This window comes from Delphinapterus leucas, chromosome 6, assembly GCF_059928025.1.
Source record: "Delphinapterus leucas isolate spDelLeu-1000000601 "Yukka" chromosome 6, BTC_Dleu_Yukka2, whole genome shotgun sequence".
NCBI lineage: Eukaryota > Metazoa > Chordata > Mammalia > Artiodactyla > Monodontidae > Delphinapterus > Delphinapterus leucas.
The window spans coordinates 57197128-57220046 of record NC_143134.1 but is presented as its reverse complement, the minus strand read 5'-3'; the positions used below and the strand labels follow the sequence as shown (position 1 = coordinate 57220046).

General features: G+C 42.0%; 1 protein-coding gene across 8 annotated transcripts in view; it reads left to right on the top strand.

Moving 5' to 3' along the window:
- ADAMTSL1 (ADAMTS like 1) overlaps positions 1-22919 on the top strand; it is a 472773-nt gene that overhangs the window by 410402 nt on the left and 39452 nt on the right. For 7 of the 8 annotated variants that reach the window (XR_016393555.1, XM_089913199.1, XM_089913195.1 and 4 more), the window contains 3 exons: positions 15666-15878; positions 17698-17878; positions 21084-21291. Coding sequence is in view for 7 of the 8 variants with exons in the window: in XM_089913199.1 (XP_089769325.1) it covers positions 15666-15878; positions 17698-17878; positions 21084-21291 (602 nt within the window). In the remaining variant the exon portion in view is untranslated. The other variant, XM_022573784.3, reaches the window with a different exon arrangement.

Here is a 22919-nt window from a genome sequence, read left to right as displayed (position 1 = left end):
TCATGAAAATAAACTCCGGATGTGTGACTCTCATAAGTGACAGGCAGCTAATGAAGGCCTGGGTTGGCTTGATCTGTCCTACAAAGAAGCCCACAAATCAAGCTGCTTGCCTGTCTTTTAGCAGGACCAGGATTCCTGCTAACTTTCAGCCCTTCCACAAAAATATCCAGTGAGTAATGACCATCATGAGTTCAGAGCTTCTTTCTAGACAGGAGACTCAAAGGCAGCCCTATCCCACCGCCTTTAAACTCTTCCACGGAGGGTGCAAGGAAGTTGAGGTCAAGGGCCACCAGGCCTCCCGGTTTTCCATCCCCCTATTTCCCTCACCTGTTGAACTCAGGCTGTTTCCCTGAGCAAGGCTATTTTAGTGCCAGAAACTCATGTGAAATAGGAGACAATGGGGAAGAAAGTCAGTGAGGTCAATCTGACTTAATCAGGGATGTCAACTCATGGCAGGTGACAGCTAAACTGACTCCCAGCAGATACAATTTTGTATATAATTTGATTTCTTATTGCACACATCTCCCCCATTCCAAACTTCTATCCCTCTCCAGTTAATGTGATTGAAAAAAAAAAAAGTAGGTGAAACTAGGAGGAAAACCCTCACACATATGTGAATCCCACCTGGCTCTGGCTCAGTGTGGAGCCACAGTGGACCCAGGAATGAAGGTCTAAAGGCAATATTTTCTTTCGCTGGTTAAGAATAGTTGATAGGACTTCCCTGGTGGCACAGTGGTTAAGAATCCGCCTGCCAGTGCAGGGGACACGGGTTCGATCCCTAGTCCGGGAAGATCCCACATGCCGCGGAGCAGCTAAGCCCGTGCGCCACAACTACTGAAGCCCGCGCGCCTAGAGCCCGTGTATCGCAACAAGAGAAGCCACCGCAATGAGAAGCCCGTGCACCACAACGAAGAGTAGTCCCTGCTCGCCGCAACTAGAGAAAAGCCCGCACACAACAATGAAGACCCAATGCAGTCAAAAAACAAACAAACAAAACAAATTAATTAAAATAAATAAAACAAAATTCTTAAAAAAAAAAAAAAAGAACGGTTGATAGAGAGGGGCTTTTTGCTGCCAGAACCCTCACGATCTAAGCCGCCTTCCTAAGCACTGCTTCCCCCTCAGCCACCTACCCAACCCAAGACCTGTACTAACCGAGGTCTGAGTAGAGAGAGCACTATCGTCCCCTGCTGATGGACCGTTTCCTGGGGTGGCCGTTGAGTTTGGGAGGATGGAAATGGTCTGTGTTCACGTAGCTGCGAGGAAAACAGAAAAAGAGATGCCAGCCCCTGCAGGAAACACTGTTAATATGTTCATGGAAGCAAAGGGGAAGAGGTGTGGTTTATAATTGAGCCTCTCTAGAGGTGTGGAATGCGTTTGCACAGTTTTTGGTGTCCTTGCAAATGTCACCCAGAGAGATTGCTCACCTTCAAAGAATGATTGATACTTCTCTTACTTTAACAAATGAGAAATGTCCGTGACAGAAAGGAACCCCTGTGACAAGCCAGGTTTTCTCATTAGCAGTGAAACATGGATAATTATTCACTGGGAACATACACAGTGGGAATTCATGTTAGATTCCTTCTTTTGACTCTTGCTGCTGGCAAGCCTCAGAGGCCACTGTGTACACACAGACATGCACATAAATATGTACATAAAAGCACAGGGGCCTGCACTCCATGTGTGCTGAGGGGATACCAATTCTGAGTACAAAGAAAGTTTTTAAGAAGCTATGTGATCAGTTAAAAGCACTGAAAGACAGATTTGTGATGAAAAAGGCAGATGACCTGCAATTTTGGTCATTCACTTTAGTTATAATTCGTTTACTTTGGTCTTTACTTTCCCTTTCCTATTGAAAGCAGACTTTCCTAAGAGCATTTTCTTTTTTCTTTTTTTTTTTTGGCTGCGTTGGGTCTTCGTTGCTGCATGTGGGCTTTCTCTAGTTGCGGCGAGCGGGGGCTACTCTTCGTTGCAGTGCGGGGGCTTCTCATTGCAGTGGCTTCTCATTGCGGAGCACGGGCTTTAGGTGCGCGGGCCTCAGTAGTCGCGGCATGCAGGCTCAGTAGTTATGGCTCATGGGCTCAGTAGTTGTGGCTCATGGGCTCTAGAGTGCAGGCTCGTTAGTTGTGGTGAATGGGCTTAGCTGCTCCTCAGCATGTGGGATCTTCCCAGACCAGGGATCGAACCCGTGTCCCCTGCACTGGCAGGAGGATTCTTAACCACTGCAGCACCAGGGAAGTCCCCTAAGAGCATTTTCAATCCAAGATGAGTAGTCACATATATTCTCTGTGGTCAGTGTCCAGATGTGAAGGGAAATACAGTAACCTATCTAGCAGATGGAGGCTGCCTCAGTAAGGAAAGAATATTTAGGATTGTCATAGTTAGGATATACATTCAGCAACCTACAGCAAAGACCCAAAATAACAGTCAACAAGAGAGGAATATATTCCTGTCTTACATAGAAGTCCAGAAAAAGACAATCCAGGCATGGTGTGGCAAACTACCATGTCACCTAGGGACCCAGGCAAAAAATGTTTTCAATTCCTGCTGCTCTGCCATCCTGGAACATTGCCCTCACCCACCTAAGCCAGGTGGTTTGCTCCACATACACATTTTCAATGGCAGGATGGAGGAAGGGGGAAGAAAGGCAGGCTCTTTTCTTTGAAAGCCATGTCCCAGGAGGTATACATATCACTTTCCCTCTGATGTCACTGAATGGAATCACATGGCCCACACCTCATTTCAAGGGGTGATGGGAAATGTCTCTATTCCAGGCAGCTATGTACCTACGTAAAAATCAGGGGTTCATGTACACTAAGCAGGAGAGGGCAGATATGAGGGGATAACTAGCAGTTTCTGCCATACAAAGCAACCACACTAAAGTTGTTGCAGTCAAGGGTGACACAAGTATCAATACAAGGGAAAGTGATCTGTGACTTCAACAGAGCTAAATGAATGAAGGTGAACCTACCAGCATGAATTTTTTTTATTGAAGTATAGTTGATTTACAATGTTGTGTTAATTACTGCTGTACAGCAAAGTGATTCAGTTATATCTGTATCTATATATCTATATCTATATATACATTCTTATATATTCTTTTCCATTATGGTTTATCATAGGATATTGAATATAGTTCTCTGTGCTATCCAGTAGGACCTTGTTGTTTATCCATTCCATATATAAAAGCTTACATCTGCTACCCCCAACCTCCCACTGCATCCCTCCCCCAAGCCCCTCTCCCTTGGCAACCACCAGCCTGTTCTCTATATCTGTGATTGTTTCTGTTTCATAGCTAGGTTCATTTGTGTCATATTTTAGATTCCACATATAAGTGATATCATATGGTAATTGTCTTTCTCTTTCTGACTTCTCTTAGTATGGTAATCTCTAGTTGCATCCACGTTGCTGCAAATGGCAATTTCATTCTTTTTCATGGCTGAATAGTGTTCCATTGTATATATGTACCACATCTTCTTTATCCATTCATCTGTTGATGGATATTTAGGTTGTTTCCATGTCTTGGCTATTGTGAATAGTGCTGCTATGAACATAGGGGTGCCTGTATCTTTTTGAATTATAGTTTTGTCTGGATATATGGCCAGGAGTGGGATTGCTAGATCACATGGTAACTCTATTTTTAGCTTTCTGAGGAACCTCCATACTGTTTTCCACAGTGACTGCACCAACTTACATTCCCACCAACCGTGTAAGAGGGTTCCCTTTTCTCCACATCCTCTCCAGCATTTGTTATTTGTAGACTTTTTAATAATGGCCATTCTGACCAGTGTGAGGTGGTACCTCATTGTAGTTTTGATTTGCATTCTCTAATAATTAGCATTGTTGAGCATCTTTTCATGTGCCTATTGGCCATCTGAAATGTCTATTTGGGTCTTCTGACCATTTTTGGATAGGGTTGTTTGTTTTCTCGTTGTTGAGTTGTATGTGCCCTTTATATATTTTGGAAATTAGGGCCTTGTTGGACACATCTTTTGCAAATATTTTCTCCCATTCTGTAGGTTGTCTTTCCATTTTGTTTATGGTTTCCTTTGCTGTGCAAAAGATTGTAAGTTTGATTAGGTACCATTTGTTTACTTTTGGTTTTATTTCTACTGCCTTGGGATACTGACCTAAGAAAACATTTGCACAATTTATGTCAGAGAATGTTTTGCCTATGTTCTCTTCTAAGAGCTTTATGGTGTCATGTCTTATGTTTAAGTCTTTAAGGCATTTTTAGTTTATTTTTGTGTATGGTGAGAGGGTGTGTTCTAACTTCATTGATTTACACGTGGCTGTCCAACTTTCCCAACAGCACTTGCTAAAGAGACTGTTGGTTTTTTTTTTCCTGTTGTATATTCTTGCCTCCTTTGTTGAAGACTAATCGACCATAGGTGTGTGCGTATATTTCTGGGCTCTCTATTCTGTTCCATTGATCCATCTGTTTTTGTGCCGATACCATGCTGTTTTGATTACTGTAGCTTTGCAGTATTGTCTGAAGTCTGGGAGGGTTATGCCTCCTGCTTTGTTCTTTTGCTTCAGGATTGCTTTAGCGATTCTACCAGCAGGAATTTTTAAGTTGGGCAGGTTATAAAATATTTGAGTAAACATCTGCAAATAGCAGGCTGGAACAGCAATTTTTAAAAATTTGTTAAAATTTTAAAGAAGCATAAAGCTGAATAAACAGAATATGTGAAAAGCAATTTTTTTGGACACTGAGTCATTTCTGATGATCAATAATTTCATGTTTTTTCCCTTTTTTATTACGGGTAATTTCACATATATACAAAGTAAACAGGGCAGCATAAAGAACCCCGTGCACTCATCACCCAGCTTCAAAAAACAACTTCCTGCCATTCCTATTTTATTTGTACTTCCACCTACTTCCCATGCCCATCCCTACTCAATTATTCTTTTAGGTAAAGTTTACAATTATTAAAATGCACAAATTTTAGCCAATTTTGGCAGATGTACCCATGTAACCACATCCTTGGCTAACATATGTTTGACCACTTGATTTTTTTTTTCTCAGTCTTTTTCTCTCTTTGCTTCACTCTGGCTAATTTATATTACTACATCTTTAATATCACAAATCTTTTTTCTATAGTATTTAATCTTCTATTAATCCTATCTAGTGAATTTTTCATTTCATAAAATATGTTTCATTTTTAGAAGTGCATTTGATTCTTTTTATAACTTCCACGTTCTTACTATGTACATGTTTTCCTTTAAATATTTAACTTATTTTTAATACCGTTTTAATATCCTTGTCTATTAATTCCATCATCCCTATCATTTCTAGATATGTTTCCACTGACCGATTTTTGTCTTTGTTATGGGTCACATTTTCCTGCTTCTTGACTTAACAAGTAATATTTGATTGAAAGCTAAACAATGTAAATTTTATATCATTAAGTGTCTGGATTTTGTTGTCTTCTTCTAGTGATTGTTGGATTTTCTTCTCTTAAGCAGTTAAGTTATTCAAAGTTTAATTCGATCTTTTTGAAGTTTGTTCTTAAGTTTGATTAGAGCAGGTCTATAGTGACCTTTACCCTAGGGCTCCTCGGGGGTCTCTACTGAGTTCCTCTGATGATGAACAAGGATGTTGCACTCTGGCTGGTCAGAACTTGAAGCCCTTCTAGCCCTACTTGAGCTTTGGGAAATAGTAAACTCACAGCTCCCTGACTGATGTTTGGTCAATCTTGTAGAGTTTCACTCTATGCATGTACATCTTCATTTGGGGAAAGACTCAAGAGGAATTTATGCATATTTCTGGGGCCCTTTTTCTACGTAACGCCCTCATTTCCAGAATTCTGCTCAACTTCTGGCTGCCTCAACCTCACTGAACTCTGTTCTTTGTCTCATTAGTCCAGACTGTCATGCTCTGCTTGGGATAGTCTTCTGATGTGGGTTGAATTGTGTCCCCCCAAAAGGTTGCTGAAATCTCTCATCCTCAGCACCTGTGAATGTGACCTTATTGGGAAACAGAGTCTTTGCAGATGATCTAGTTAAGATGGGGTCATTAGGATGGGCCCTAATCTAATTTACTGGTGTCATTATAAAAAGGAGAAAATTGGACACAGAGATAGGCATGCACTCAAGGAAGAACTCCACATGAACATGAAAGCAGAGATTTGAGTGATGCATCTACAAGCCAAGGAACACCAAAGATTGCCAGGAAACCACTAGAAGCTAGAATAGATAAAACAGACCGTCCCTCACAGCCCTCAGAAGGAGCTAACACTGTTGACACTTTGATCTCAAACTTCTAGACTCCAGAACTGTGAGACAATAAATTTTTGTCACTTAAGTCAACCAGTCTGTGGTACTCTGTTCTGGCAACCTAGGAAACTAATACATCCTCCCTACTTTGCAGCTCAGAATGTACCTCCAGGCAGGAAGGCAGAGAATTCACCAGGCTCACGTAATCTATTTCTCTTCTTTCAGGGATCACAGCCCTCTGCTGTCTGTTATCTAATGTCTGAAAACAACCATTTCATACATTTCTGTCCAGTTTTCTAGTTATTTATGGCAAGAGAGTAAACCCAGTCCTTATTACTCCATCACGGCTTTCAAGATTTTTTTTTAATCTGCTCATTTCATCACTTTGAGTATGATGTTCCTAGGTGGTTTGTTAACCTTATTGAAACTTTATGGTTTTCTCAAAATTTGGGAGATTTGATAGTTTTATTTCTTCTACTATGTTTCTGTCTAATTTTCTTCTTTCCATATTGGGCTCCAATTACACATATATTAAACTTTCTCCCACAGGTCCATGGAGCTCTGTTTATTTTCCTTCAGTCTTTTTTCCCTCTGTTCTTCACACTGGATAATTTCTGCTGAACTATCTTCAAGTTCACTGACCCTTTCTCCTGTCATCTCCAATTTTCTCTTAGGCCCATCTAGTGAATTTTTCATTTCATTTTTTGCACATTTCAGCTCTAGAATTTGTTTTCACAGTTTCTCCTTCTCTAATGAGATACTCCATCTTTTCATTTATTATGAGTAGACTTTCCTCTGACTCCTTAAACATACTTATATAGCTGCTTTAAAGTCACTGTCCATTCATTGCAACACTTGCATCATCTCAGGACTGGTTTCTGTTGACTGCTGTTTCTATTAAGTATGGATCACATTTTTTTCTTATCTAGTGTTTCTTAACTGTATTGGGTTGGCAAAAAAAGTGCCTTCAGTTTTTAAGTAAAAACAGAAGACACATTTTTCATTTATTGAACAACATATTCACCCTTCTGTTCCACTACCTTCTGCCATTTTTCAGGCAACTTCATAATTCCATCTTCCCAAAACTTTTTATCTTTTTGAGCAAAGAACTGTTCCAGGTGCCTTTTACAGTCTTCCAGGGAATTGAAATTTTTTTCCATTAAGAGAATTTTGTAAAGACCTAAATAAATCAAAATCCGAAGGTGCAATGTCTGGTGAATATGGTGGATGAATCAGAACTTCCCAGCCAAGCTGTAACAGGTTTTGCCTGGTCAGCAAAGAAACACACGGTCTTGCATTATCCTGACGGAAGACTATGTGCTTTCTGTTGACAAATTCTGTACGCTTTTCATCGAGTGCTGCTTTTGGTCTAACTGGGAGCAGTACTTGTTGGAATTAATTGTTTGGTTTTCCAGAAGGAGCTCATAATAGAGGACTCCCTTCCAATCCCATCATATACACATCACCTTCTTTGGATGAAGGTGTGGTTGGTGGTGGTTCATTTTGCTTGCCCCATGATCTCTTCCGTTCCATATTATTGTACAGCATCCACTTTTCATCACCCATCACAATTTGTTTTAAAAATAGAACGTTTTCATTACGTTTCAGCAGAGAATCGCATGCAGAAATACGGTCAAGAAGGTTTTTTTCCGCTTAACTTACGTGGAACCCAAACATCAAAGCGATTAACATAACCAAGCTGGTGCAAATGATTTTCAGTGCTTGATTTGGATATTTTGAGTATGTCGGCTATCTCCCTCATGGTGTAACACTGATTGTTCTCAATTCATGTCTCTATTTGATCACTGTCAGATTCAACAGGTCCACCCAACCGTGGAGCATCGTCCAGCGAGAAATCTCCAGCATGAAACTTCACAAACCACTTTTGACATGTTTAATCAGTCACAGCACCTTCTCCATACACTGCACAAATCTCTTTTTGCGTTTCATTTGCATTTTTACCTTTCTTGAAATAATAAAGTAAAATATACCAAAAATGTTGCTTTTTTTCTTCTATCTTCAGTATTAAAATGGCTACACAAAAATTCACCAATTTTGATAAGACTTTTTTTAACTGCACGCTGATATGACAGCTGTCACATACAATCTAACAAATTTGTTTTGAATGAAGTTAAAGACAACTAAGTGCTACTAGAGCCATCTAATGGGAAAAAACCATCGAACATTTTGGCCAACCCAGTATAATGAAAATTATAGATGATATACTAGAGAGACTTGGCATTCTGTTATGTTCCTATGAAGAGTGTTTGGTTTTGTTCTAAAAGGCAGTTAATTTGGCTGGGCTCAAATTCCAACTTCTGTCTTCCCTGCAGTGGGCACCGACTGAATTCTCCACTCTATTGTCAGCTTCTAGCTGATGCTCTTTTGCTGGGTTCCTCTGGGGTCTGCTAAAAAGAATTTGGACAGGACTTATATAGATTTTAAGGTTTATCTTAAAGGATTTCCTCCCTTAACTTTCCAGCTATTCTAACAGCCCCCAGACACTGTCCTCTGACATCTCAAGACAATGAAGGTATACATTTTCCAGCAATCTGGGCCATCTGGGGATTGAGGAATTTCCTCAGGCAAAAAGCCACTAGGTAGCAAATCCCACCTGTTGCAGTTCCTGGGTTTCTAGGACGACTCCCCTTCTGTTTCCGCCATTGCTTTTGGTCACTCTTCACTGCTTTCCAGGAGTTGTTGTTTCGTGTATTTTGTTGTTGTTGTTGCTGCTGTTTAAATTTTAAGACTAGTCCAACCTAGTTATTCACCATTACTGGATACTAGAATCCCTAGTCAAGTTGTTTTGAGAGTTTTCTGGCCAAGATCTACTCTGTTCCTGTTTTGCAACATTTAAAGCATTCTCATTCACCCTCTTCTTTAATCCTTTATCTTCTTAATAACACAGTTGTTGGTGCACTTCTAAAGATTCAAGACCCAGAGGTAAATTCTCTCTTAAATTAAATAAAGAAATATGTGAACATAGCATTGAATGGTATGTTCTGATTATACAGAACACTTTTGTTTCCAATTCCACTAACTTGAAATTTCTGATCACTCAAACGTGAGTTGGAATGAAGTTTACCTTTATATTACCTGGGCACATGGGGTGGAGGGTGGTTGTGGAAAGAATATGTTTGGTTAGTTATTTTCATTTAAAAAAAATGAAACCACTCATTCATTCCACAAATTCTTATATAAATCAATTATTTGCTAACAACCTGTTTGTTTAATCCCTTTCCTTTCTGGAGTCCCATGACATCACATGGTCTCAATTTTTCTCCTATCCCACAGAGCCCTTTAATACCTCCTATTTCTTCTTCAATCACTGAATGTTAGAATTCTCCCACTGTCTTGTCCTGAGATCTGACCTCTTTTCATTGAAGACTCCTTCCATAAATCTATGAGACTCGTTCCCAAAATCTATCTCCAGTTCTTACCGCTAACTAACTTCCATTTTTATCTTTATCATCTCAATGGATTTTTCCATCCTTTAGTTCTGTCACAACCTTTAAAGTCAATATGCTTAAAACTAAACTTATTCATCTCTAGGGGTAGAAATAAGGAATAGCTTCTCTTCCTGATTTACCTACTTCTGTTAACAATCCCACTAGTGTTCCAGTCTCTTTAGCTTCTCTTCTTTGTCTCTACCCCCATCCTCCGCATATCCTGTCAGAGCTACTTTTGCAAATATGTCTCACTTCTTGTCACCTCTGAACTGATATCCTAGCTTCTCCTTTCTCTCAAGCCAGTGCATCTTGGAAAGAACCACCTTACCGATTCTTCTAAAGCCAACCTAGATCACCCCCTCGTCTTCAGAGACCTGCAGGGGCTCCCAAAAGACCAGATTCTGGCCTTCAAGATCCTCCCCATTGTATCTCTCACCCACCATGCCAGCATCATCTATGTCCTCCATGTTCCAGTCAAGTCAACCAGTCATTTCTCAAAGACATATCACCAGTTTTTCATCTTTTCACCTTTGCTCATACTGTATCTTCTAGACTGCCCTCCTCTTCTACTATCTCTGCTTATCTTAATCCTAAATAACCTCCATATATAACTTCTCTTCCAGGAGCACTTCATTGGCACAATTCAATTTCACTACATATTGACCTAAACAATATAGATTGACTAAGTCTACTTTGCCCTATCTGAGAAGAAGAGGGGTGAGAATGATGAATTTGAGATGATGCTGAGAACCCTTGGAACCTAAAAGCACCTTAAAAATCATCTAATTCACTGGTTACCAATAAAAGAATCTTCTTATGCAGAAGCCTGATATGTAATTCTGCTATGAGTGAAATGGGAATGGAGACCCCAAAGCCCCATCTATGCAGATTCCCTGTCAAGGTTCCCCACCCTCCTCCCTCATACCTCTGCAAAACTTTAGGGCCCCAAGGAACATCAATTTGAAAAGTATTGATTAAATCTAAAGCTCTCATTTATAGATTAGAAAACAGAAGCCAAAGAGCCCTTTCAAAATCTAGAGTTCTCCTTGAGAGTCATGTATCTGTGTAACTGCATTTGAAAGTAACAAAACTGCTTTTCCTTTAAAAACTTTCTACAAAACAGATCTTCACCCGGATAGGTTTCAGAGTGAGAGGGATTACTATGAAGCAGCCTCTCAAAGACTCAAAGTCTTAGTCACTGCTACTCAAGAGTCTTTCTCAAATTGAGTTTCAAGAACACCATATCCATGGCAGCCCTCATGCCTCAACTAGGATCACCAAGCTAGAAGACCCTGGAAATATATCCAAGATGCAAGACCCCGATGGGCTAAGAGAGGTATCCTGGCTGCTCACTCTGGCCTCCGATTCCAGGAAAGAGGAAGGATTTTGAATGTAATTGTTATGTAAATGTACTACTTATTTAGCTAAGATTTCTGGATCCTAGATAAGTAACTTTATCAGCCATAGAAAATAGCCTGTAGCTGCTACCACTCCTTTTCCTGCCTGAATAGTCTCTCAGACAATCAGTCCTAATGGAGTTGAGAAAAAAAGACTAGAGCTAAATATGAGAGATTCTCTGGCCAAGCATCTCCTGTTTCCTTGGGAACAGCAAGGTTCTTAGTTTTCAATTTGGAATCTAGTCAGCCTCACTGCGCTCCATGCACACTTGACCAAACGAAAGGATTCATGGAGCCAGCATCTCAACAGCATATGGCACCTCTTTTTCTTTAAAGCAGATGTGATAGGAAGACATATATCTGTCTGTTTCAGTAAGTCTGAAAAGCTGTACTTGTTTCAAGCTTCACTTTTGAAATCATGCTATGCCTAAACAAACGTACAGCTTTCCTGCCTCTTATTAGAAAATGAAGCCCACGTCTGACTCCAGGCAACATTTTTGGGCTGGAGGGAGTGGGTGCTGCTGGTCTCTGGAGGTCCCCAGTGGACTGATTTCTATACACCTCTCCCCAAGGCCATTCTCACACCCACTTCATAACGGGAGTACAGTGACACACCATGGACCTCATGGCATATAGATGCCTAGTTGCCACCAGAAGCATGTGGGGAGCCTGCTCCTTCGGAGTACCTGAGAAGATCCAGGTCAGGTGAGAGCTGGGTCAGTATACAGGTAGAAACTCCACCCTACTGGAAGCCTTGGATCCATGGCTCAAGGAGCTCTGGAAGCCCCTACTCCCTAAATGTATCAGTTAGCTACCTCACCCAACCCCTGAAAAAAAAGAGGTTCTGCATTAAAATGAAGGCAAGACTCAGTGGCTAAAACATCAATCATTTATTCTTACTGCTCTTACTTAGTTCAGCTGATCTAAACTGGGTTTGGCTGGAGTGACTTGGCTGTTCTCCACATTTCTCTAATCCTCCCCTTGAGATCATCAGGCCAGTCGAGGCATGTTCTTCTTCAGTGATGGCAAAGGCATAAGAGCACAAGCAAAAACTCACCAGGTCTCTTGAGGTCTAGGATTGAAACTGGTACCCAGTGCAGCTTTTGCCTCATTTCTTTCATTATGGCAAAATATACATAACATGAAACTTATTATCTTAACCATTTTTAAGTGTACAGTTCAGTGGCATTAATTACATTCTCATTGTTGTACAACTTTACACTATCCATGTCCAGAACATATCCATGTTTCATCCCAAACTGAAACTCATACCATTAAATGATAATAATACTCCATTCCCTCCTTCCCCCAGCCCCTGGTAATTACTATTCCATTTTCTGCTTCTACAAATTTGACTACTCTAGGTATCTCATATAAGGGGAATCATACAATATTTGTCCTTTTGTGTCTGGCTTCCTTCACTTAAATTAACGTTGTCAAGTTTAATCCATGTTGTCACATGTATCAGAATTTTATTCCCTTTTTAAGGCTGAATAATAGTCATCATATATATTTATCACATTTCGTTTATCCATTCATCTATTGATGGAACTCTGGGTTGTTTCCACCTTTTGGCTATTGTGAATAATGCTGCCATAAACATTGGTGTACAAATATCTATTCAAGTCCTGCTTTCAGATCTTTTGGGTATATAGCCAGAAGTGGAGTTGCTAGATCATACAGTAATTCTACTGTTTAATTTTCTTTTAGGGACCTCAATATTGTTTTCCACAGTTGCTGCACCATTTTACATTTCCACCAACAATACACAAGTGTTATAATTTTCCCACATCTTCACCAACTCTAGTTAATTTTTTTCTTTTTTTTCTTTTAATAATAGCCATCCTAATGGATATAAAGTGGTATCTCATTGGTTCTGTTTTGCATTTCTATAACAATTAGTGATGTGGAACATCTTTTCCTGTGCTTGTTAATCATTTGCATATCTTTGAGAAATGTCTATTCGAGTGTTTTGCTCATCTTTAAGTTGGTTGGTGCTTTTTGTTGTTGAGTTGTAGGAATTTTTCTGTATTCTGGATATTAATCTCTTATCGCATCTATGACTTGTAAATATTTTCTCCCATTGTGTGGGCTGCCTTTTCACTCTGTTGTTAGTGTCCTGTGATACACAAAAGCTTTTAATTTTGATGATGTCCAGTATATCTAATTTTTTTCTTTTGTTACCTGTGCTTTTAGTGTCATATCCAAGAAATCATTGCCAAATCCAATATTGTGAAACTCTTCCCCTGCGTTTTCTTCTGAGAGTTTTATACTTTTAACTCTTATGTTTAGGTCCTTAATCCATTTTGAGTTAATTTTTGTATATGGTTTAATGTAAGGATCCAACATCATTCTTTGCATGTAGAAATCCAGCTTTCCCATTACCATCTGTTGAAAAGACTATCCTTTCCACATTGAATGGTCTTGGCACCCATGTTGAAAATTGACTATATACATAAGAGCTTATTTCTGCGTTCTCTATCTATGCCATTGGTCTATATGTCTGTCTTTATTCCAGTTCCACAGTTTTGATTACTGTAACTTTGTAATAAGTTTTGAAACCAGGAAGTATGAGACCTCTAACTTTGCTGCTCTTTTTCAAGATTGTTTTGGCTATTCAGAGTCCCTTGAGATTCCATATGAATTTTAAGATGAATTTTTCTACTTATGCAAAAACAATTTTTTAATTGGGATTTTGAGAGGGATTGAATTGGGTTTCTTTTGGGGAGTATTGACACCTTAACAAAATTGTCTTCCAACCCGTGAACGTGAGATATCTTTTCATTCATTTATGATTTTAACTTCTTTTTTTAGCAATGTTTTATAGTTTTCAGTGTGCAAGTCTTTCCCCTCCTTGGTTTAGTTTATTCTTAAGTATTTTATTCTTTTTGATACTCATGTAAGTGGAACTGTTTTCTTAATTTCCTTTTCGGGTTGTTCATTGTTAGTGTTTGTTAGTGGCCAGAGTAGTCACATGGCCACACCTAAAGTAAGGAGGTGGGGAAGTAAAGCCCGCCCATCATGGGGCGGCCCTTGTAAAGTTACAAGGCAGAGTGAGTCCACAGGGCGAGGAGTGAAAAATTGGGTCCCGTGACAGGATATTCCATACTGAAATTTTGAGGGTCAACTTTAGCATTGTTTTTCCAGGGCCCTTCTTCAAAGTAGTCTGTTCCCACCTCTTCAACCTATACAACCACAGTGAAAATGTAAAAAGGCAAGGGAATGAAGGGAGTACGCAGACAAAGGAAGGAGGTATCAAGATGCCTAAGTAAATTGTTGGCGTCTAACCGGACAAGCAGTAGGTATGGGGGAAAGAGCACAAGACAGTGACTCAGATAGAAGATCTGCCCCCCTTGATCTTGGGAAGGTCTCTTAACATCTCTGGGCCTCAGTTTTCTCCTCTGGCAGTAAGCTAAATCATCTCTTAAAGACCTTTCCTGTGTTAACGCTGCCATACTATAAAAATTCTAACAGCGCTGCCCCCAGAACACAGAACAACGTTAGAAAATCCATTCTCTGTACAGATCCATACGCACACACATCCATCTGTGACCATCTATGTGTCTCGCTGATCTCATCTTCTGCCTTATATCTCAGTTTTATTAGTGTGCTTTTTTGCATCCCATACCAGCTGGGATCTCCTTGCAAGAGAGAAGATAATCTTAACTAGCTTTACTGTCCCCAGAACACTAGGCACCAAATAGATATTTTTTTAACTGAACTGATAGAAAACCTCCACTATCTTTAATTTTGAATGATTTATCTTGCATTTTAAACCTCCAAATAAATCTCCCCTGGAAGCTAAGTTTCTGGGGTCACAACAGCAAATTCAACAAGTACGAATTTAGAGGTAATGAGTTTTCTCTCACAATTGTAATCAGTTTATTTTACTAATTCTGTGCTACAAAGGCTTGAGTAGACACCGTATCTCAGTTTAGTATTTTGGAATTTTAATGTATCAAAATAGGCTCAATGACTATGTAATAAGTATAACATTGTACATGTCCAGTGCAGGCTTGATTGTCAGAAGAGCTGTCAGAAGGCCAAGGTTCTTGACCTATAGAGAAATGAGATCAGTGTTTAAAATTGTTTTCCTAGTCTCTGTTGAAAATTTTTGGCTTGAAAATCACAGAGTAAAATGGAGGCAGACGTTAGACATTTACCAATTAAAGTTTGATTCCTAACTATTACTATATAGTACGTGGGGTTTTTTTTTCCCCCAACTCATTGCATTTGAAGAAGTGATTTCTTTCAGTATAAAACTGGCATAGGAACTAATTAACTTGAGAAAATGTCCAATGAGTTAATCTTAATTGCTTCATTTTTTTTTTAAGTTATTACAGGGACATAGACAAAAATAGGTACTTTGTGTTCCCCAGGAATTTTTACTTTAATTGAATGAGTAACAGTCACCCTCCAAGCATCCAGAGAATAAAAACATCTCCCATTTGCTTGGGAATGGGAAACATAAGAAAAATGCCATGGGGAAGCCACATCAAATGTATGGCCTCAAAACCCATGGAAACAATCAAACAGCTCATCAGGAATGTGTCCTTATTGGCTTTATCCATAGCTTACCTCTCCTCACCTCTCCTTCTAGGCTGCCCCATCAAAGGCCACCCTACTCCCAATATCACCTGGTTCCACGGTGACCAGCCAGTTGCCAATACCACAGGACTGACGCATCATATCTTGGCAGCCGGACGGATTCTCCGAGTTGCAAATCTTAGTGGCGGGTCTCAAGGGGAATTCAGCTGCCTTGCTCAGAATGAGGCGGGAATGCTCGTCCAGAAGGCCTCTTTAGTGATCCAAGGTAAGAAACCCTTCAGGCGTTGGGTGCCAGGCTTGTTTCTTGAAGAAGAGAGTCTACTTGGAAATCTAATTCTTCAGCAGAACAAAGTGATTTCTGATCTCCAGTGGTTCTTAGAACATGCAAATGGAAGCCCAACCGTGTTGCCATATGGTGAGGTTCTTCAGAAAAGCCACCCACCCCCATCTCAGCAGAACCCAGAAAAGTCAGTGCTGCTTTCATAGATGCGCCCTTCTGCTCATCATGTTACTGCTGCTCAGGACCAAGGAGATATCGCCATATAGCAAAGCAAATGTGTTCCCTTTGTGCTGGTTTAACTAGTAGAGAGCGTACACACACACTCGCAAAGTTGCCTACTAAGAAAATACAAGTTTTCTCTGTTGAGCTGGTTTAAAATTACCTCTTGATGTGAACTACGTGGTTACTGCCTCTGCCTCGGAGAACCAGGGCTGGTGCCAGGACCGCTGATCATCCAGAAGTCTCCAGCTGCAGTCACACGCCAAGTGCCTTCCTGGCACCTTCTCTGTGGCCTGTCCACGAGCAGACTGAGGAGTCTGCATGGCTCATGCATTCACCTTCCAGGCACCTGGGCAGGTCAGAGAGCCCTTGGGTGGGGCCTGGCATTCACGGCCCCAAGAAAGGGTTGTGAATGAGCCCAAAACAGTGGGAAGGGAGCCCAAACTGGCCTTGTTATAGAAACTACATAAGGCTTTTGAGTTTTCCATAGACTGGTTCTACCTGTGGCCTATGTGTGATACTTGTAGGGAAAGCAAAATTCTACTGCACGTATCCTAAAATGGAGGTTTCCGTGGGAAGGGACAGAGATTCTATCCCAGAATAGCACATAAGGGGGGAGATTTTCCTGAGGCCTCCACTGCCATCTCACTTTCCACACAGGAAAGTCAACGTTGCGTTTTCTTGCCAGCCGGGCACTCTCTGCTGAAAACCAGAAGGCAGTGCCTATCTGCAAGATTTGTAGCACACAAATCTTCTGAGTGCAAATAAGCACTCAAAATTTACCAGCCCAGTTTTTTTTTTTTTCCCGGTACGCGGGCCTCTCACTGTTGTGGCCTCTCCCGTCGCGGAGCACAGGCTCCGGACACACAGGCTCAGCGGCCATGGCTCCTGGGCCCAGCCGCTCCGCGGCATGTGGGATCTTCCCGGACCAGGGCACGAACCCGCGTCCCCTGCATCGGCAGGGGGACTCTCAACCACTGCGCCACCAGGGGAGCCCCAGCCCAGTTATTTTTAACAGCTTTCCTACCAGTCAGTCCCAGACCCCCAAACAGAAAATCCAAAGAAATGGCCTTCCTGACCGACGTCATCGTGAAAAGTGAGCCTCTCTGGATAGGCTGTTTTTCTGTAACATATACAAAGTCCAACTCCAGTATAGACTTTTAAATATGGTTGTTAAGTACCTCTGATATTTTTCTATCTCTTTGTTGAAAAATAAAGTCACTTGCTGGTAAACTAATGGAAGGAAAGAGTACTTTAGGAAGTAGGTTAAAACATACGAGAGCTACAGCCACTGATGAAGTTCTATGTGCCAGGCACTGGGCTAGGCCCTGTACTTTGTTTACATCCAGTCCTCACAGTAGCATGACAAGATAAGGGCTACTGTACTCACTTTTCGGATAAGCCAGCGGAGGCCCCTGGAGGCCACGTGACTTGCCTAGGTCGGTGGGAAGTGGAGCCTACCGCAGGGCAGAGCCTCCTTCATAACAGCATCTCATTCCTACCACACCCCACCCCACCGCTCTGAACGAATAACATGGGCATTGATGCTATCTTCTTTTCACCTCTGATCCTCCTTCTGTGATAGATTACTGGTGGTCTGTGGACAGACTGGCGACCTGCTCAGCCTCCTGTGGTAACAGAGGGGTTCAGCAGCCCCGCCTGAGGTGTCTCCTGAACAGCACGGAGGTCAACCCCACCCACTGTGCAGGGAAGGTGCGCCCTGCTGTGCAGCCCATCGCCTGCAACCGGAGAGACTGCCCTTCCCGGTGAGTGTGCCGGATGCTGGCTCAGGCCGCCCACTCCCGAGGATGGGCCTGGACTTTTAGTCAAGTTCATAGCCAGCCCTTGTCTAGCACTGAGAGAGCTACGTTAAGTGCAGGTGACGGGACCTGACGTCCTTTCCTGTAGGCCCGGGCCCGCCAGCCTCTCCACTGCACAGAAAACATCCCTCAGGATAAGCCTCCTCCCTTCGCTGTTTCTTCCCTCACTATTCAGCCAGCTAAAGGCTGCCCAGGCTTCCCAAGGGCCTGATAGGGTCTGTTCAGGGTCCAGGAGCATCCCAGGCCCTGGCAAGAGAGAAGCTCCCACACTGCAGTAAGAAGCTGGCTCTGTGGTTGGTTTGTGAGAAAAGAAACATGTTTGCAGTTGAAGTGTTTAGGGGATAGTGACTATTGGCCTATACCCCAACTCCTCCCCTTTCTTCTAGCTGTAAATACCTGTGCTCATCAGTACTCCAATTTAGTTAAGGAAACATTATCCTCTCTTCTACAAAGGGCTGCATCGTGCTACAGTTGACATAAATTTCCATTTCCCATAGTTGCTTCAACTTTGGGTTTACAGTTGACCTTTGAGCAATGCAGAGGTTAGGGGCGCCGACCCCGAGCAGTCAGAAATCCACCTATAACTTGCTAGTCGGCTCTCCATATCTGCAATTTCACAACAACGGATGGTGTAGTACTGTAGTAGGTATTTCGTGAAAGAAATCCCAGTATAAGTGGATCTGTGCAGTTCATACCCGTGTTGTTCAAGGGCCAACTATACATTCTCTGCATTTGGGTCCCTTATGTAGCTCAGAATGACACCCACAGTCTCTGCCTCTTCCATCTGCCTTGAGCTTTGAGAAGCTGTGAGTCCCACCGAGCAGTACCCTTCCCCTGCCACCCAGTGTCAGGCAGCAGCTAAAGGGATAATGGATGGGCTTGGAGTTGGCACCAGCATGGTGCCCAGAGCCCGGGGAGACTTGGCTGGGTCCTGAAATGCCCCTTTACTACCTATCTGTGGGACGTTCATCCACTACTTAGGCAACTGCTTCGTGTTTTGTAAGAAGCAGCTGAAACCAGGACAGCCTCAATGAAATATGAAACACACTTGTTAATATCAGCAGTTTGACTTGCTGAGGGGAAGGTTTCCACGGGAATGATTAATGTCCTTTTATACCCTTCCTGAACTGTAACATAGCCCGTACCTCTCTCTTTTCTCAAAGCCCCCACCCCAACTCCTGAAAAATTGCTGAAATGGATATTTGGAAATAAAAGTTGATTGAAAGGCAGGCCTGACATTCACCAGGGATACGAGAGGCTGGAAGACTGCCCTTGCCAAGCTGTGTGAAATGAAGAGGAGGTCTTGCACATGCCAGGGACTTTTTGATTTGCTGTGGTGATGGTCAGAGTCAATCAGCCTTATTTACTTCTGCAGATGAAACAATGGCTGGGTCTGCTTGGGTTTCAGTGCCCCCAGGGGCTTTAAAACACCGTCTGCTTGTTTCCTAAGTGGCTCTGCTCCGGCGAGATGGAAATCTGCACGCAGTCATCTCTCTCCAGGGCTAATGGAGCAGAGGAGTTCCACCAAATTAAATAAGTCACAGATCCAGATTCAGGAGGAATTTGCTCCCTGTCCCTGCTACTTACCTCTCCTGAAAGCCAGATGTGGCACCACTAGACCAGGAAGTGGCCACAGGCTCACCTTTGCTTGGTTTCCCCACCAGGCTTCCTGGGCGCGTCAGCCCCCTTCTCTCCACACAAACAAGTGTGGCCCTCGTAGGCTTTCTGAATAACGCTGCGAAGTCCCGCTTTGACCCAGGTAGCTGTTTCAGCCACTTCATTTAGAAAAATTTTTTTCTCAGGCAGTAAAACAAAATGTTTTCTCTAGATGGAACTAAATGGCTGGAAAGCACCAAATTTTTTTCTCACTCTTTTCCCCAAACTGCACCCCCTTCCCCTCTTCTTTGAGAATTAGCCCAGGGTACAAACATCCAAAGAGAACCCCTCCACCTTTGTATACAGACCAAGGATTTCAGAGTGTTTCCCAGCTTACAGCTTGGCTTTATGAGGAAAGCCATTTGTCTCAGTCCTGGTCAGTCTCACTTCTGAGGGCCCGAATTGCAGTTAGAAGCTAACATCCTGAGAACGACTACTGTCACCACGTATGCAGCCCTCTAAGAGATGTAAGACCTATGGACTGTGACTCATGGGCGTGGGAATTGCTCCAGAAAGCTGGAAGGAACTTCGTAGGTTTCTGAGGGATTAAACAAAATCAAATGAGACATGGGTTAAGGCGACGTAGAAAAAACAGAGTACAAGCAGACAGAACTTGGCTTAACCGAGACCCAGACCATCTCCAGGGTCAGGGGGCGACCCAGGTTTGGATCTGACTTCCCTGGGAAACTGTCCCTTCTCTGCCCCACACTTGGATGCCATTAGGAAGTACCAGAACTGCAATGCAGCGTAACCAGCTAAAGGACTGTCTTCCCAGAATGTGTCATCTGCAAGCTCACGGCTTTTGGGGCCAATGTTAAGAAAAGGCAACTGATCTTCAGAAAACTCTTTCACATTGCGCCTTTTTAGTCAATTTCCAAAGGGTATTTGTTTCCTGTGGCTGCCACAGCAAATTACCACAAACATCGTTGCTTAAAACAAGAGAAATCTATTCTCCTACAGTTGTGGAGGCCAGAAGTCCAAAATCAAGGTGTCAGCAGGGCTGTACCCCCTCCATAAAGCGCTGGGAGAGAATCAGTTCCTCAGCCCTTGCAGCTTCTGGTGGCTCCCGGTGTCCCTTGGCTTGTGGCCACATCAGTCCAACCTCTGCCCCTGTGGTCACACTGTCTTCTCCTTTTCTATGTCCAATCTCCCTCTGCCTTTCTCTTATAAGGGTATGTGATGGTATTTAATGCCTACCCAGATAATGCAGGACAACCTCATCTCAAAATCTTTAATTATATCTGTAAACACCCTTTGTCCAAATAAGGTAGCATTCACAAGTTCCAGGGATTTGATATAGATATCTCGGTGGGGAGGGGTGGGGATTTTCAGCCTACCACCCCAAGCATATACTGTGAAAAGAGACATGGCCCTGCAATTAGCTGCTGTGTGGTGAGAGGAGGAAGATGCATGGGGCTCCTTTTCTGAGAGTGTATGGCATCGTCCCCCTCCTCAAGTCTTGACCCTTTGCCCTGACTCTTCTTCCTCTTTCCAGGTGGATGGTGACCTCCTGGTCCGCCTGTACCCGGAGCTGTGGGGGAGGCGTCCAGACCCGCCGAGTGACCTGCCAGAAGCTGAAAGCCTCTGGGATCTCCACTCCTGTGTCCAATGACATGTGCACACAGCTTGCCAAACGGCCAGTCGACACCCAGGCCTGTAACCAACAGCTATGTGTGGAGTGGGCCTTCTCCAGCTGGGGCCAGGTGAGAGGGCTTTTTCTTTTTTAATTTTTATTTTTTATTGAAGTAGAGTTGATTTACAATGTTTCAGGTGTACAGCAAAGTGATTCAGTTGTGCATATATATTTATTCTTTTTCAGATTCTTTTCTATTATAGGTTACTATAAGATATTGAGTTGAGTTCCCTGTGCTATACAGTAGGTCCCTGTCATTTATATAGGGACCATTTATTTCATATATATAGTAGTCTGTATCTGTTAATTCCAAATTTATCCCTCCCCCTTCTTAACCCTTTGTTAGCCATAAGTTTGTTTTTCAAGTCTGTGAGTCTTTCTGTTTTATAAATAAGTTCATTTCTATCATTTTTTTAGATTCCATATATAAGCGATATCGTATGATATTTGTCTCCTTCTGACTTACTTCACTCAGTATGATAATCTCTAGCTGCATCCATGTTGCTGCAAATGGCATTATTTCATTGTTTTTTATGGCTCAGTAGTATTCCATTGTATATATGCACCACATTTTCTTTATCCATTCATCTGTCAATGGACATTAGGGTTGTTTCCATGTCTTGGCTATTGTGAATAGTGCTGCAATGAACATTGGGGTGCATGTGTCTTTTGGCGTTTTTTAAAATTAATTTTTACTGGAGTATAGTTGATTCACAATGTTTTATCAGTTTCTGCTCTACAGCAAAGTGAATCAGCTACACATATACATATATCCATTCTTTTTCAGATTCTTTTCCCATATAGCTCATTAGATAGTATTGAGTAGAGTTCCCTATGCTATACAGTAGGTTCTTATTAGTTATCTACTTTATATATAGTAGCATCTATATGTCAATCCCAATCTCCCAATCTATCCCTCCCCCTCCTTTCCTCCTGGTAACCACAAGTTTGTTCTCCACATCTGTGACTCCATTTCTGTTCTGCATACAAGTTCATTTATACCATTGTTTTAGATTCCACAAATAAGTGATATCATATATTTGTCTTTCTCTGTCTTACTTCACTCAGTATGACAATCTCTAGGTCCATCCATGTTGCTGCAAATGGCATTCTTTCTTTTTTATGGCTGAGTAATATTCCATTGTATATATGTACCACATCTTCTTTATCCATTCATCCCTTGATGGCCATCTAGGTTGCATCCATGTCCTAGCTGTTGTAAATAGTGCTGCAGTGAACATTGGGGTGCATGTATTGTTTTCTCTGAATATGTGCCCAGGACTGGGATTTCTAGAGCATATTGTAGCTCTATTTTTAGTTTTTTAGGAACCTCCAGACTGTTTTCCATAGCGGCTGTAGCAATTTACATTCCCACCAACAGTGTAAGAGGGTTCCCTTTTCTCCACACCCTCTCCAGCATTTGTTACTTGTAGACTTTTTAATGATGGCCATTCTGACTGGTGTGAGGTGGCACCTCACTGTAGTTTTTATTTGCATTTCTCTAATATTTAGTGATGTTGAGCATCTTTTCATGTGCCTATTGGCCATCCATATTTCTTCTTTGGAGAGAGGTCTATTTAGGTCTTCTGCCCATTTTTTGGATTGGGTTGTTTGTTTTTTGTTGTTGAGTTGTATGAGCTGTTTGTATATTTTGGAAATTAAGCCCTTGTTGGTCGCAGTGTTTGTGAATATTTTCTC